The sequence below is a fragment of the Lingula anatina genome, chromosome 1, assembly GCF_051362555.1.
Source record: "Lingula anatina isolate TDL-2025a chromosome 1, LinAna3.0, whole genome shotgun sequence".
Taxonomy (NCBI): domain Eukaryota; kingdom Metazoa; phylum Brachiopoda; class Lingulata; order Lingulida; family Lingulidae; genus Lingula; species Lingula anatina.
The window spans coordinates 41,568,075-41,583,424 of NC_141767.1; the positions used below are offsets into that span (position 1 = coordinate 41,568,075).

General features: G+C 33.7%; 3 protein-coding genes across 4 annotated transcripts; 1 reads left to right on the top strand and 2 right to left on the bottom strand.

Annotated features, from left to right (window-relative positions):
* Positions 1 to 2,102: 2,102 nt before the first annotated feature.
* Positions 2,103 to 7,213, bottom strand: LOC106160091 (putative caffeoyl-CoA O-methyltransferase 2). 2 transcript variants are annotated; one of them, XM_013536607.2, is made up of 8 exons: positions 7,074 to 7,213; positions 6,216 to 6,306; positions 5,132 to 5,271; positions 4,813 to 4,918; positions 4,411 to 4,529; positions 4,058 to 4,112; positions 3,691 to 3,824; positions 2,103 to 3,309 (listed from the first exon to the last, which is right to left on the bottom strand). In XM_013536607.2, the coding sequence occupies exons 2-8, from the start codon at positions 6,295 to 6,297 to the stop codon at positions 3,157 to 3,159; spliced, it is 789 nt and encodes a 262-aa protein (XP_013392061.2). In that variant the 5' UTR covers positions 6,298 to 6,306; positions 7,074 to 7,213; the 3' UTR covers positions 2,103 to 3,156. The 2 variants fall into 2 exon arrangements, with proteins under 2 accessions (XP_013392061.2, XP_013392060.2); XM_013536606.2 differs by having other exon boundaries at positions 7,037 to 7,188.
* On the top strand, positions 7,034 to 13,012 carry LOC106160089 (T-complex protein 1 subunit eta). The gene is made up of 12 exons (XM_013536602.2): positions 7,034 to 7,177; positions 7,558 to 7,711; positions 7,938 to 8,044; positions 8,508 to 8,633; positions 8,900 to 8,952; positions 10,106 to 10,277; positions 10,494 to 10,658; positions 10,853 to 10,986; positions 11,235 to 11,387; positions 11,623 to 11,774; positions 11,956 to 12,144; positions 12,396 to 13,012. The coding sequence occupies exons 1-12, from the start codon at positions 7,172 to 7,174 to the stop codon at positions 12,602 to 12,604; spliced, it is 1,620 nt and encodes a 539-aa protein (XP_013392056.1). The 5' UTR covers positions 7,034 to 7,171; the 3' UTR covers positions 12,605 to 13,012.
* Positions 13,013 to 13,226: 214 nt separating this feature from the next.
* On the bottom strand, positions 13,227 to 15,329 carry LOC106160092 (V-type proton ATPase subunit e-like). Its single transcript, XM_087007275.1, has 4 exons — positions 15,165 to 15,329; positions 14,708 to 14,755; positions 14,004 to 14,105; positions 13,227 to 13,642 (listed from the first exon to the last, which is right to left on the bottom strand). Exons 1-3 carry the CDS (start codon positions 15,269 to 15,271, stop codon positions 14,012 to 14,014), a joined length of 249 nt encoding a protein of 82 aa, XP_086863401.1. The 5' UTR covers positions 15,272 to 15,329; the 3' UTR covers positions 13,227 to 13,642; positions 14,004 to 14,011.
* Between the last annotated feature and the right edge of the window lie 21 nt (positions 15,330 to 15,350).

Below are 15,350 nucleotides of genomic sequence, written 5' to 3' on the forward strand. Positions count from 1 at the left end.
AAACGGTTTGTTTGCACCACACCAAAACAGATATCCCTTAATTCGCCTTAACTCCTTCCAAAAACTTGTCTGCGCCTTAAAATGTAGTGGAGTGGCTTAGCGAAAAAATCGTGACACGGCGGATAAAAGCACCAAATTTGACATGAAGTTACCTTTCGACATTCTAAATCAAATTAGAGCCGTAGCCCTCTGAAACAATTTACCTTTGGCTAAAAAAAATCCAAAATGGCCACCAATTTATGTAATTCTATAGAAATATATACATAACTATGTTGATTTTTATCAAATAAAGTATTTTCTCAGTGTTTTCCACATCCTTATTACCCATATTATACATATATGTCAGATAGCAAATAAGTTCCCTTGGACTTTTTGAAAAATCCAAGATGGCCGTCATATGCCATTGAAACAGCCATATAACTTGATATACACACCACCCATTATGTTCACCAAATTTCTGTTCGATACTAAATAAGTGTATGCATATGTGCGCTTTTGTAAATGTATATGCACATGGACATCCGGATCATAAATACAGCAGGGGGCTTAATTGGCAAATTTCTATCATTCAGATGCACATTTTGCAGTCGGCAAAGATTGCAGTTCTGAAATGTTACCCACTATTTTATGTTGAAATATAAACTACAACAAAGTGAACTGTACTTGAAATGGCTCGTTATTGTTGAAAGAATTTTTATTGACGTTAAATGAACAAAAATATTGAAATAAATCGAATTAAAAGGGTTTAACAAAAGGGAGGGGTGTTTCTTTCAATTGGAAAGAATGAACGGGAAAAATACAATGAAAAAATAACTCATTTATATCAAGCGATTTTTGTGTCATTAAGACAGTTATCAAAGTACGAAGCCCATTCTCACTTATCCAATTTAGTTACAAGTTTGAAAATGTTAAGATTTTAAAGTCCAGTTGATGTACCAAATGCTTACAGGAGTTGTTTTTGCTCGAACTGATATTATTTAGGAATTGTCATATATCAAAATGAAAAAGAACGTAAACAAGATATAATGGGGAACAATAATAACTATGATATTGGAGAGCAAAGATACGGCATTCAGCGAAAATAAAAGACAGTTAGATAAAGACCAGTTACTAAAGTAATACCTGCCAAGTTTCAAAGTTTAACATAAGCAACATATATTGAAAATGTTTCTTATACAGGTGATAGTTTCTGCATACTTAAATATGACACCTTATATGGTAACAGATTTCTTTATGCATCTAATGGCAGCTCGTCATCCAAGTTTTTGCAGGTTTAAAAGATGGTCACTGTGCAATTTTTGAAAATCTAAAGAACCACCCACAGGCCTACCCAACTAACAGACTCGGCACCTAAAGATCCTGAATTAACCGCTATATCGGACCACACTACCCGTTTTCAAGGTGTGTGTCAGATCGCATTTCGGAGTATCATACCCCAGAACAAATTTTGTAGGACGACTGGGGCTCATCCTGTCGGTGTTCTGACTGATACTCCAAAATGCGATCTGACACACAGTACAGATTTTGAAAGAAGTTGATATGTTCTTTTGTAGACCTGAATGTCAACGAATGTCCTAAAAGATGACAAAAAGTTACAAATGAATTCAGAGAAAGATCACAATGTATGTTAATCATACAAAAAGATGTATCATTATCTATGAATGTACGAATATACGTAAAGAATTTTACAATTGATACAACACAAACTACATGTACACCAGAGGCTAAATATTAAAAGTGAAAATACTACGATATAGAAGATAAATTCCCAAATATACTGCAACTTGAAAGGAGAAGAGTTTAATTATAATACAGCACTAATGCACAGGATGAACAATACAGTATGTCTTAGTTCAAGCATACTGAAATCGCAATGTGAAGAATGGGATCAAATTACATAGTTTGTAGTAAACTTCGCATGAAGTTGTGCATTATATACACTGTAGTACCAATATTATGCCAAACATCCAGGTAATTGTGGTGCAGTACATAAAGGTTTCTATTTTTACCTTTATATTAGAAAAGGACAGATACAGCATGTTTCCACCATTTATAAAAGTAAGAGTAACAACTTTAATATAAAACAAGATAACAATAACAGCTTAAATATTAATATCTTTATTATAATTTTAAATCTACCCCTCCCACAACAAAAAGTAAGATTACTTTTGATAAAATTCATTTACAAAACAACTGACATCTGTGGCACACTTAAGCAACCAAATAAATCGTACAAAATAACACAAAATAAAAGTACTCGGTATGAAGTACATGTATGCTGTATACATAACATCCACCTTTCAGACTTAATGTGTCAAAAAAACTTCAACACACTTAGTTTCTATACTTAAGGATTCTTCAACTTTGAATATGAAGAGACATTTATAATCTCAAAATACATTATTGAAATGCCCGTGTTGTACATTGTAAAAAATTAAAGAAAATGTCATCAGTACATGATGAGAGTCACCTGAGGTAATTATGATAAAAATAACTGTGTATTATCACAGATTATCAGATTTTTTGAAAGATACAGCTTCTTTTGAGTGTCTCTATTAGAATGTGAATAATTTAAAAGTACTGTGGAACTTAAAACACTAATACTAATCATTACAAAAAGGACCAACACCTTGGTAAAAAGTATGTCAGAAAATTGTCAGAATACAAACTATGTGAGAATTGTTTCATAAATTCCTTTCTTATTTGAGCATAAAATTTTTAAATGCTGAATTGTTTTGATCACTTTTTATAAATATTATATGCAGTGCACCATGTCTCTGTATGTTGTATTAAAACTAAAGTTAAAATAACAAAAAAATTTGGAATCACTATTCTTAGCTAATAATCAAATAATACCCTAATTATAACTCTAGAATAAAGATACAAAAATAAAACCATTAAGACTTGAGCTAATAAATATAGACTCTCCATTGTAGTGAATTAACAAATAAATTTGGTTTTAAATTTACTACAATCAATCAATGAAAGAGTTCATTCAAGTGTACAACATTGTCCTGACATAACATTAAAATCTGTACAAATAAGCATTGCTCCTTTAAGATTCCATATATACTGCTAAGATAACTACAGTATGTCTTAATCATATGGCACAAATTGAAAATGATACTGCACCTTATGATTTATAAAATTAATCTTTTATTTCTTAAAACACAGGGTCACACCATCTGCAATATTTAACATACTGATGTTCACACGTTGGTCAGCATGAATATATTCATTCACTTCACGCATTGCCAAGGTTGATGGATTAACGTTTTCAGGGTCTGCGACACTGCCTCCCCATATAACCTGTGAAACATTTTAGTAATTAATCAATTATATCAAGAATGTATTACCATACTGGTATACTTATTGATAAAAGAACAGTTGAAGTGTTTATAACATATATGGCTGAATATAACTCTTCAGTTGTAGAGCAAGAAAATGTGCAAATAGGAGATTAATTTATGTGGATTGTAATATATGCGACAGTAACTTGTGACAGCTAGTGACTTGCTGATATGATCCTGAAGGGCAAATGAAGAAAGAGAACCTTATCTGAAAGTTGTTTCAAAGTAGTTATGGAAAAAATGTGGCAGATTACCATATGCTTTCCTTGAGGATAGAATGAATACTTACCTATTCTTTAAAAAATCTTCAAACTGTATCTAAAACACGCTTAATACTTACATTATCTACTGCAATAATCCCACCTAACCGCACCAAGATCATGCAAAGCTCATAGTATTTCAAGTAGTTTTCTTTATCAGCATCAATAAATGCAAAATCATATGTTCCACCTTCTCCAGCATCTACCAGTTTCTCTATAAAATAAATGTTATATATTTTCCTTTAAATTAAATGTTATATATTTTCCATTTAAATCTCCTACTAAAATTTGACGACTATTTTTTAAAATATGCCAAAGCAATGTTTTATTGTACACAAAAATATCAAATTAACTGTTGTCCATATAAACAATTTTCAGGGTTGAAAATATCACTTAAGCATATTCCATTTCTCATTTCCATTAAACATCAATAATATTCAGACTTACGTAGTGTTTCCACAGCTGGTGCAATCCTAAGGTCAATTTTATGTTCCACTCCTGCCTAATAGCAAAAAATGTACAACAAGTTATTTACTAAAATTATCTTTAATATAATGTAAATAACAAAATACTAAAGTCTTTTTTCATACAAAAAAAGTGTCTGGCTCTAACTGCTATCACAAGTATCATCTCACAGTTTAAAAATCTAACAATACCCTCAGATAACCGACATTTTAATGAACTGCCATGGTAGTACATCTTAAAGCATGTGTGTGTGTGTGTGTGTGTGTGTGTTTGTGTGTGTGTGTGTACATGTGCATATGCGCATGTTCATTCACATTACTCATATTATATCCAACCTCTTTCCAAAATGGTTTCCCTATTCTGGTGAATTCATCGCTGACATCACAGGCCACTACCTTCCCATCCTCAGGAAGTACTAGTGCTATAGCCAAGGCACTATAACCTGTGAACACTCCTGTGATAAAAATACAAATAAACAAGGAACTAAATAAACTTACAATAAACATATCCTTGAGTTAAATCATTTTTAATTAATACAAAATGACACTTCAGCCTGTAAACATTTTTAATATCAAACAAGTTTAAATGTACTTTTTATTCTGAAAACATCAAGATAGACCATTACACTATTGGCAGGTAGGATGATAATTTACAAGGGAACAGTCACACGTCCAAAATGGACAGAATAGAACAAGGTAGGGCAAAAGTAAAAAGAGAAGACAGCTTCAATTTATTACCAATGTCCAATGTTTTCTTTCCCTTTATAAGAGAAACCAAATTCTGCAAAAGTTGCATTTCATCTGTGGAGCCAAGCATTCTGTTTCTTGGGTGCTTTAATGTTTCCTGAAGGAATGTAAATCAGAACACTACATGGTACATGTACAACAAAATTAATCTAAATTTCACAATTAATTACTAATTTTCTGAAAAATCATTTAAAGAGTGAGAGGCTAAAATTCCAATTTATATGCTTATTTAAGATCATTTAACATTATCAAAAACTGGCAAATGTGAATAGCTTTCAGACAAAAAACTAATCTTCAACATGCTTCTCACCTCAATCAACTTCTTCTGAACTGGGAGAAGGCGGAACGAATTGTTTTCAATGTATTTTGCAACTTTATCTGCGTTAAACTGGGACTTGCGTGAATTCCTGGCATATTCAGCACTCATATAAAATTGCAAAGACTTGCGTCCTAAAAGTGGAAATTTTGCTTTGAATTAACAACTACACTATAGCCTTAAAGCTTATATTTTAAACACTTCCAGGAAACTTGTTAATCCCTTTTAGTATATAACCTATGCATACTAGTACATGTAATAAGTACTCTGTCAAATTTCAACATTTTCATGACCATACATATTTACCAAGCTCATGCTTCGATCCTTGCCATCAACCTTCAACTATTGGAAATAACAAAATTATTTTGGTTATTCTAAAAGACTGGAATTCAGGGAGACAAAAGCCTTATGCTGTCACCTCATCCTTACTCCACTATATTCAGCAGAACAATTTTGTTTGCTGGTTAAATATTTAACAGTTCTTTATCACTGCATGCACGGTACATTTTCGTGACAATGAATTATAAATAGAGTTAAAGTGTGGTCTTGAAAGAGAATGTGCAGACATTCATTTCACATCATATAACAAAAATCCCACAAAACGCCAAAGGCACACATAAAAAATACACATATAAAAAAAAACTCAAGAATTCCTCTTTTCTCTCATTCTATTAATTGGGCATATCTGTTCACCACCATGATGTACACCTTTATTGCTCTTTTATCTGTGACTGTGATACCTAACTTACCAGTACTCATACTTACAGGATTATGAAATTTAGATGAGTTATATCCACTACTTTTAAGCTTATGGACTTAAGTATATTAATTTTATCAAGAATCAGATTGGTCTTTCAGCAACTTATCACTTTTATCATCATCCAGCAAGCCTGGTCATCTGCACATTGGGATCAAAGTCCAACTCTGACCTCATGCACATATAAATTTTAGATTAATGAAAGACATGTGAATGTTGCATATGACACAGTGTGTTTGTATATTCCAGCATATTTATATTTTTTTTCATATTAGGGATGGGCCAAAAGGTCTGGTAAAAAGACAATATAAATCAATTCACCTCTCCAGTATCCCACTGCTAGACTCAAGCTGATGGCACCAGCAGCACCAGCATACATAAGCCATTTGGAGTAGTCAGACATGCTGGTAACCTAAAAATAAAATAACAATTAGAATATAATAAATTAATAACACAATTACTGATATACTGGTACATACTGAGTACATGCATGTGGTATAATTGATGTATGATCTTAATTATTTCATCATTCATTTTCTGGGTAAAGATGCTTGACCAAGCAGAAACCTGGCAGAAGGAACTCTTAACTGAATTAATGCCATCATAAATGACATTTCAGGAGGTATTTAGCAGGGATTTTCATGTGTTAATTAGCAATTTATTTACGGTTTCTGATACTGGTACGTGTGTACGGACCATTTGTAACACAAATACTTCGAACGGCATATATCAGAAACCCTTAACCAGTAATGACTCGTGAAATGTCGCGTTTCTTGGTATTCAGACTTAAAAAGTTCACATTTTTTCATTATACGTAAACATAACAAACGTAAACAAAAATTTAATAAATGGAGTTCTCAGGGTTGTTATAATATAATCCCCATGCAGTTATCTCAGCTGACACCACAGAACAAGTAACAGAAGCTTTAACCAAATCGTGGCATAGTCATACGCCTACATTACATAATGTTGCGGTTCAGATACAATTTAGATGTGGAAAACGCTGCTTTTCAATTATGTAACAATTAAAGCACTTGCTTTCACAGTACATTAACGACGTTAACGTGTTTCCAAACTTGTTTTCTAGTGAAACTTGACTAGTAGCACAATTAATTAATATTAGAACATTTAAAGCACCTCACCTGTCTCCTAAGAGTAATCACTAACTCAGGCGCTTACCTAACCAGGTAGAAGTGCCGACTCATTTTGTTTATCTTGAAAAGCGCCACCTATACTATGGGTTGTTGGAAGCCATACTGAACCGAGTTCTTTGCAAAATGATGGTAAGTGGCATTGAATCCTCGAACATCTTGTCTTTTAGAAAGTTGCTGTACCAATTCCTAAAACATAAGTGTAAAGGATGTACCTAAAATTCCATACTTATTTTCAGGAGAGGCTATCTTTTACCGATATATAATTTATTTAGCTCGTTTGTTGACTACTGCTGAACAGAATTCGCATGCTTGGTTGTTAGGTCATTAAATCGTTTATTTTTGCGAAAGCTGGTGTGCATTTAGTTTGTGTGATGCTTTCTTTTATCTTTGCAACGGCAGCAGGATTTAATCCGCTTGCTAATGGAGTATTGTAAGGTTGATATCAAAAGGGATACTTTATATACACAGTGTATATATGTTCGTTAGTTATTGTCGAAAGTTTTTTTCAGCAACCACAGATTATTCTCCTGAAGGAGGGGACAGATACATCACAAGGCAAAGGGCAGATAATAAGTAATGTCAATGCCTGTCAGATCATTGCTGATGCTGTCAGGACCACCCTAGGCCCTAGGGGAATGGACAAACTCATTGTTGATGACAGAGGTAGGTACATTTACCTTATTTATAAAGTTGTATTAGACTAGAGTCTAATACAACTTTCTAAATAAGGAAGAATAATTTAAAAATAAAATAAAATTAAGTAGCCTCTGAAACATCTGTTTATGCATAAATTTCTGGAATTTTCCGTTGGGCTTGAGCTTTAGCAAAATATAGCCCACAAGATGTAGCACTTATTTTTAAAAGATAAAGTGCTGTTTTTTTTCTTCAGGAAAGGCAACAATATCCAATGATGGGGCCACCATTTTGAAGTTATTAGATGTAGTTCATCCTGCAGCTAAAACATTAGTAGACATAGCCAAGTCTCAAGATGCAGAGGTAAATTTTTTTCATTTCCTGGTAAAATACAAAAAAATATCATATGTGCATCGAGTAAAGATATAACTGGGCAAACTGTGCTTCAGCTGATGGTACATATGTGATACACTGGTCACTAAAGAATTGCGCACAATGTAAGCATGTTAACAAACCATTTCTGGTTTCTTGACTAGTGTTATGATTTTGTTAAATTAACCAGCTATGTCCTTGTGTCAGCCTCAGCTAGTAATCATTGCTATTACTATATGTATGTAGTAGAGAGTTATAAATTTTTATGACCATGTTCACTGTCATCAAAACAGATATTTCTTTCTTATGAAAACGGAATTGGATGTAACCTAAAGCTGAGTCTTTAATGTAGTAGGAAAAATAGTTTGCGCAGCAGTAACAGTAAGTAATAGCCCCAGAATATATAGGGCTTCTCTTTTCTTCAGATGTGCACTGAATTGTTTTTCATTTTCAGGTGGGAGATGGGACAACCAGTGTAACTTTACTTGCAGGAGAATTTCTTAAACAGTGTAAACCATTTATAGAAGAGGGTGTTCATCCAAATATAATCATCAGAGCATTTAGGAAAGCAACTAATTTGGTAAGTGTTTTTGACTACCCATGCATACGGAGAGTTTGTACAATATGCCTTAATAAGTCCAATACACAATAGTTAAGAAATTTTCTTTACTAAAAGAGTTTTCAGATTGTTGGCATTTTGGATAAATGTACTTTTTTCGAATCTCTTTCTACTGGAGTGATGGGGAAGTGGAAATGTTTGTAAAAAATTTATAGCAGTCCCATTATATAAAATAAATCTGTATTTTTAAATGCCTCTCATACATTGTATGGTGTTTCTTGTTTCAGGCTGTTTCAAAGATAAGGGAAATTTCTGTTAAAGTCCAAAAGGATGATCCAAAGTGAGTAGGAAAAGATTTTTTTTACTGACAATGTGATTTTATGGCTTATCAACTGGTAGATTATATAATGATTTTTTAGACAGTCAAGTATTTTCTAATGTGTTGATGTGCAGCCACAAGTTAGTCAACTGAATATTTGTTTTCTCTCATTTGTTTGGTGTTACGCTTGTGGTAGATTAACCTGCTCTGTCCTTGGATCAGCCTCAGTCCGTACTGGCCTGGGAGATCTCTGTGGACAGGGTATGGATGTTTTAGAGAGTTGGTGAGGGTTTTTCTAGTAACCCTGATCATAGTCATCAAAACATACATTTTTTTAAACCCATGTAGGATATTATTTTATGTAGAATATAAATAAAAACATCTAAGACTTAAAATTAACTTTATTTTGAATAAGTTTGTAGCTGTAGATGCATGTCATAAAGTCTGCAAGTTGGAGTCATAGTCCTCCTTTAAATGTACATTTTTTCCCAAAAATTATAATTCTATTTTTGAATGTTAAGTGAAATTAACTATTGAGGTGTATTTTTTTTTTTTTGTGTGTGTGTGTGTAAATTGATGGTCATCACTTTTGTCTAAGAAAACATGGGTAGACAAGATTCTTGTATGGCATATAATGGCAATTTTAAGCAATTTAAAGGTACATACGAACCGAGCATCGGTGGAGCGTGGATTCCCAGTAACACATGTAAACCACTTCTACTAGTTTCTTATACGACTCTAATAAATTCGACATGCCAAGGGATATTAAACTGAATAAATCACCCGATCAGCCATAAAAGAGCTTTAGAGTGCTCCTTTCTTTAAATTTTTGGTTGTCAATTTAACCTACTTTCGTGACCTACTTTTCTGCCCCATTGACATACAGCATAAAATGCTAGCAGAAAAATCTGTTCAAACATCACTTTCGGGTAAAATTAAACAATTTCCTTTTGGTGATTCTCTTAGTTATACTACTTGAAACTATATGGTAGCATTTGGTTGGTTTTTATGACAAAAAATTGACTTTGTATGTATCTTTAATAGTTAGTATAATTAGATAATGAAGTGCCAGCATGTAGATTTGTTTTCATAAATATTGATGAGCATCAAAGTTATCACCAGGAAAGTAGAAAAGAAAAATGGAATACACTGTGCACACATTTATATTTTTCAGACAAGGCAGGGAATTACTTTTGAAGTGTGCCTCCACTGCATTAAGTTCTAAGCTAGTAGCCATGCAGAAAGATTTCTTTGCCAGTATGGTGGTGGACGCTGTCATGTTGTTGGATGAATTACTTCCTTTGAACATGATTGGTGTGAAGAAGGTGCAAGGAGGAGCTTTAGAGGTAACTATGGTTCGGACATTGTTATGAAACAATTTATATCTAGACCATCCATACACAGATACTAAAGAGAAAAATATATAAGGGGTGTAAAAACTTCGTTTGTACAGATACAATCAATGATGTCACAATGATGCATTACCAAAACATAACATTTTCTTATCATGGCCATGCATCTGAATAAAGACCTGATTTAAGTTTGTAAGCAATTTTTTTCAGGATTCCTTACTAGTTGCTGGAGTGGCCTTCAAAAAGACTTTTAGTTATGCTGGATTTGAAATGCAACCAAAGAAATACACAAAACCAAGAATTGCCTTGTTGAATATTGAACTGGAACTCAAGGCAGAGAAAGAAAATGCTGAAGTCAGAGTTGATTCTGTAGAGGTAAATGGAATAAACTATTTGAACTTACTTTGAAAAAAGACGATGGCAAAAAAGTGTAAAACTGACAAAAATGAGTTATTGGCAATATAGATTCAGTAAGGTTCTTGCGAGAAAATTAAAATTTGAGTTAAAGAGCTAGTATACTGAAACAGAAAAAGTGGGTACCATCTTTTCTAATTTTTTTAATGTTATAGGAGTACCAAGCTGTTGTTGATGCTGAGTGGAACATTCTGTACGAAAAATTAGAAAAAATCCATAAGAGTGGGGCCAAAGTTGTGCTTTCCAAACTTCCAATTGGTGATGTGGCTACACAGTATTTTGCAGACAGGTGAGGGATGGGTTGAGTTCAATGTAATAATTGGAAAAACCATTGTAAATGTTTTAATTGGGGAGGATACAATGGGCAATTCATCAAATTTGTAGGAAAGGTTAACTACTGTCTTATTTTTCAACTGTTATCAACACCCCTTTTCATCCCAAAGAAATAACGAAATCAATAGTATTACTTCTATGCTGTGCCAAATTGATTTATCATATATTTGGGCATTTTTATGAACAACATTTAAATCTACTTAGGGATCTGTTCTGTGCTGGCCGAGTACCAGACGAGGACTTGAAAAGAACACTGAAGGCTTGTGGAGGTTCCATTCAAACCACAGTGGCAAATCTCACGGATGATGTACTAGGCACCTGTGAGCTGTTTGAGGAACAGCAGATAGGTGGAGAGAGGTAATATGCACAGTTTTCTTATTTAAAAAAAGAAGAAAGTTGATGGTGAATAACATTTCTGCATTACCTGCTGTTCACTTTGACTAGCAAGGCAGACTTGCTAGTTAAGCTCTTCAAATATTGAATGGTGTGAGTCACATAAATGCTTGGACTTTGTTAAATATACATCCGAAACCTTGCCTTCAAATTTTAATATGGCATGTGAGTTGAATGTTAGTCATTTCTGTATTTACAGGTTTAATATATTTACTGGGTGTCCTCAAGCAAAGACTTGCACTCTGATCTTGAGAGGAGGTGCTGAGCAGTTCATTGAGGAGACGGAGAGGTCCCTACACGATGCTATCATGATCGTCAGGAGGGCGATAAAGAATGATGCTGTAGTAGCAGGTAAGCCTGATCTTTTACACCTATGAAGAGACATGTAACCAGGCATTTAATAGATTAAAAAGGCATATATTGTTGATTGGCAATTGTATATCATTTTAGGCAAATTCCAGTCTAAAATTTAGGTTAAAGGTGTCATTTTTTCATTACTTTCTTTGGTTTTAACTGGAGCTTTTTGTTTCAGGTGGTGGAGCTATTGAAATGGAATTAAGTAAATATTTAAGGGACCACTCTCGTACAATTGCTGGCAAGGAGCAGCTACTTATTGGAGCCATGGCCAAGGCTCTGGAGGTCATTCCTAGACAGCTGTGTGATAATGCTGGCTTTGATGCTACTAATATTCTCAATAAATTGCGACAGAAACATGCACAAGGTGTGTAGAAGTATTTCATTACTTCCTTTTCTAATGTGCTCTTCCAGAAGAGTATTTTTGTTAAATGAACAGTTACTTTAGGATGAAAATTCAGAAATATTGAAAGTTAATTTTAAAAACAAAATTTTCATTCAGGTTTTTTTCCGTGATGATAAGTTGATAGGTTAGAAACAGTATTATGTTCACTGGTGTTTTTTCACACAATAGTTACATTTGTATAATAAATAGATGGTCTCATTTTGTCATTTTAGGTGGCACATGGTATGGAGTTGACATTACAGCTGAAGATATTGCTGATAATTTGAAGGCTTGTGTGTGGGAACCAGCCATAGTAAAAATCAATGCTCTTACAGCAGCCTCTGAGGCTGCATGCCTCATACTCTCTGTGGATGAGACAATCAAGAATCCAAAGGCTGGTGAGGGAGGTCCTGCAGGCAGAGGCCGAGGCAGGCCTATGTGATGATTATATAGTTTACTCTTGGCTTGACACTACATGGACTTGAAGTGAGGACCAACACTGGACTCTGTTGATGCTTATGGGTTGCATCTGCGTGGCTCTTACAGATACATGCTCACCTTTGAAAACTGTCAACTACTCATCTAGATAACTGGCATACAATATCAGTTGTTTGCAAATAGGGGATAAAATCTGTGAATGTATGGCTTATCATAGATGGTTGGAACTCCACAAAGGGGTATTAACAATAACAGTGGTTGCCAATATGATGAACAAAATTATTTAAATAGTCAATTGTGATGTGTCATTATCATATATTATATCGTGTGACTTTTCTTTTGTAAATTGAAATTGTTTTGCACCAATTAACGGCGTTTTGTTTTAAGAATAAAGAAAAATCTTGTAAAGAAACTGTTGTGAGACAATTGTTTCAAGTGCTTAGCCTGTGGTTTTGGGTGTGGATGGTGATGTGGGACACCCGTTTTACTTTGTCTACATTGTAGGACAAACAAGGTGGACATGCTTTTAACATAACTCTTGCATTACAATATCGTATTATTCCAGGTGAAATTATAGTTGCATTCAACGCATTGCATGTATGAAAAAATGTGCCAGTTTATGTACACATGTTGTAAAGATGTTTTATTCCCTCCTAAATACAAGACGTACATTTACATAAGGACATGTCCCTCACAATTTGTATTGCACATAAAGACGTGACAGAAAACTATGTACTAGAAAACTGCTCTCAACAAATCTAGGTAGTAATGCATTGTCCAGCTTTATGCAGCTTGTCCATCTAAATCGACTTCCTTCCAGTGATGAAGAAATCGATATCTATTATCATTTATAAACAACATCCATAGTCTTCATATAGCCAACTCTGGAGCAAATGAGAACAATCTTTCTTCCATCTTTTTCTACATAAAATCCAGGTCCAACATCGTCAGTCCACAATGATCATTTATATTCATATTTACAAAAGTATTAATTACATCTAGAACTACCCCTGATCAGAGGTGCAGCTGTGTTGAAGGGCACCTGAAATAAAATGCAAGGCCATTAAAACTTAATACAGCTGATCAAACAGCTACAATTTTTCAAGTTACAAAAATTTAGTTTGAGCCCTCTCTCAACTATTCACCTAATAATTTAAAGTGTTGTTTATCTTGAAACACACTGATCTTCCATGGAAGAGAATTTTTCTTTGGTAAAAGCAGTAATCACTATGAACATTGCTTCATTTAAATCTCATAAGTTGCAAAAAAACTTCGGTTCTCTTCAGAGTGACATAGGATCTTCTGTATCAGGAGTAAAACAAAAAACTTCTGTAACAAACCAGTTGAATAAGTGAGACAACCAGGCTCTGAAACTTTTTAAGAATGCATTCTTATCAATTTACCTGTTCTATCACTTCCACCTTTGTGAAATATGATAAGCTTCATCTCCTTTAATCAGGGGTCCCAACAATGGATTGAGTTGAAATGCCCATGTGATAAACCAGCTACAAACACAAAAAAATATTAACTACAAACAATCGTTTTAAAACTGATCATTTATCAATGCCCATCTACTTCATTTTGTAATTTATTATTTGAAGCGCCCACTTCCATTATAAATATATAGTGAGTATACAAAATACTTTTACAAACTCCTTTCATGTTACTTTGGATAATTAAAAATATGCAACAATGAATTGTTTTCTTTGTGACAAAGCATTGCTAAAAATTCTGGCTAATGTTGCTTTCAATGACGGCTAAAAGTTAATATTTAATAAGCTGAAATGCCCCAAATGATGCATTTGTCTACATAACATGTAAACATTTATGGCAAATATGAAACACTTCACCCAAAGATTCCAACATTTGGAATTTAACAGGCAGGGCAAGTCCGAAAATATGTGTAAACAAAAGTCAAGTCACAAAGTACTGAGCTGAGAGAAATGGCGATTGATGTTACACAGGATAACATTTCAGGAGTATTCTTTGAAATTTTGTATTCTCAGTTATCAATGTCGGATGTGGGACTTAAACAAAATGTGAAACAGCCTCTTATAACCTTGGACATTTGGAAACATTACTTTTGCTTACACAGATGTTTACTTACAAAAACCAGCAACAAAAAGCTGTGAGGACAAGCATCAATCTGATAACTCTGGAAAATAGAGAGATAGTACATACAAGTAAATATTTAACAACAGAGTAGGACTATAAATACCGTGATAAAAGTTTTAAATAGTCATTATCTTTATTATTATTTTAATGTCGTTTTCAATATGATCAATAATTAAATGGAAGACTTCACGTCTTCTGAAAAAAATCAACGGCTTTCGTATAATTATTGAATTTAACATTCTCACATTGTGTGATGCATTGCTTTAAAGTGCTGAAAACATAGATAATAACCGTTCAATTCCAATCTTGTAAATGTATTGCAAATGATCACGAAAACAAATTGAGAAAATAAAGTAAAAATCATTCCCTGGTCTGAAGAATGTCAAATGGTAACGCTGGTACCCTTAATTCACCTGAAAGGGATATTCCCAAGTGTAAGACATACTTACCCCCTATTTTCTCCCTTTGGTACAAACCATGGTGCTACAACTCCTACTAAAAACCAAAATCCAGACACAACAGCTAAAGGAATTGCGATATTTTCGTGGTTCACCATTTTCAAGCAGTCACGAGACAAGCCGGAATAGGAAGTGACGTCAGTAATGAGGAAGTTTAGCAATAAATTTACCCAGCAC

Excerpts from the sequence above, each read along its gene's own strand:
- LOC106160091 (XM_013536607.2), bottom strand. The coding sequence starts at position 6,297 with ATGTCTGACTACTCCAAATGGCTTATGTATGCTGGTGCTGCTGGTGCC. Across the intron at positions 5,272-6,215 it reads AGCAGTGGGATACTGGAGAG|GACGCAAGTCTTTGCAATTT; the intron begins GTGAATTGATTT and ends TTCCACTTTTAG. Across the intron at positions 4,113-4,410 it reads GGAAACCATTTTGGAAAGAG|GCAGGAGTGGAACATAAAAT; the intron begins GTTGGATATAAT and ends TTTTGCTATTAG.
- LOC106160089 (XM_013536602.2), top strand. Across the intron at positions 7,712-7,937 it reads ACTCATTGTTGATGACAGAG|GAAAGGCAACAATATCCAAT; the intron begins GTAGGTACATTT and ends TTTTTTCTTCAG. Across the intron at positions 10,659-10,852 it reads TCAGAGTTGATTCTGTAGAG|GAGTACCAAGCTGTTGTTGA; the intron begins GTAAATGGAATA and ends TTAATGTTATAG.
- LOC106160092 (XM_087007275.1), bottom strand. The coding sequence starts at position 15,271 with ATGGTGAACCACGAAAATATCGCAATTCCTTTAGCTGTTGTGTCTGGA. Across the intron at positions 14,756-15,164 it reads CCAAAGGGAGAAAATAGGGG|AGTTATCAGATTGATGCTTG; the intron begins GTAAGTATGTCT and ends TCTATTTTCCAG. Across the intron at positions 14,106-14,707 it reads GCTTTTTGTTGCTGGTTTTT|CTGGTTTATCACATGGGCAT; the intron begins GTAAGTAAACAT and ends TTGTGTTTGTAG.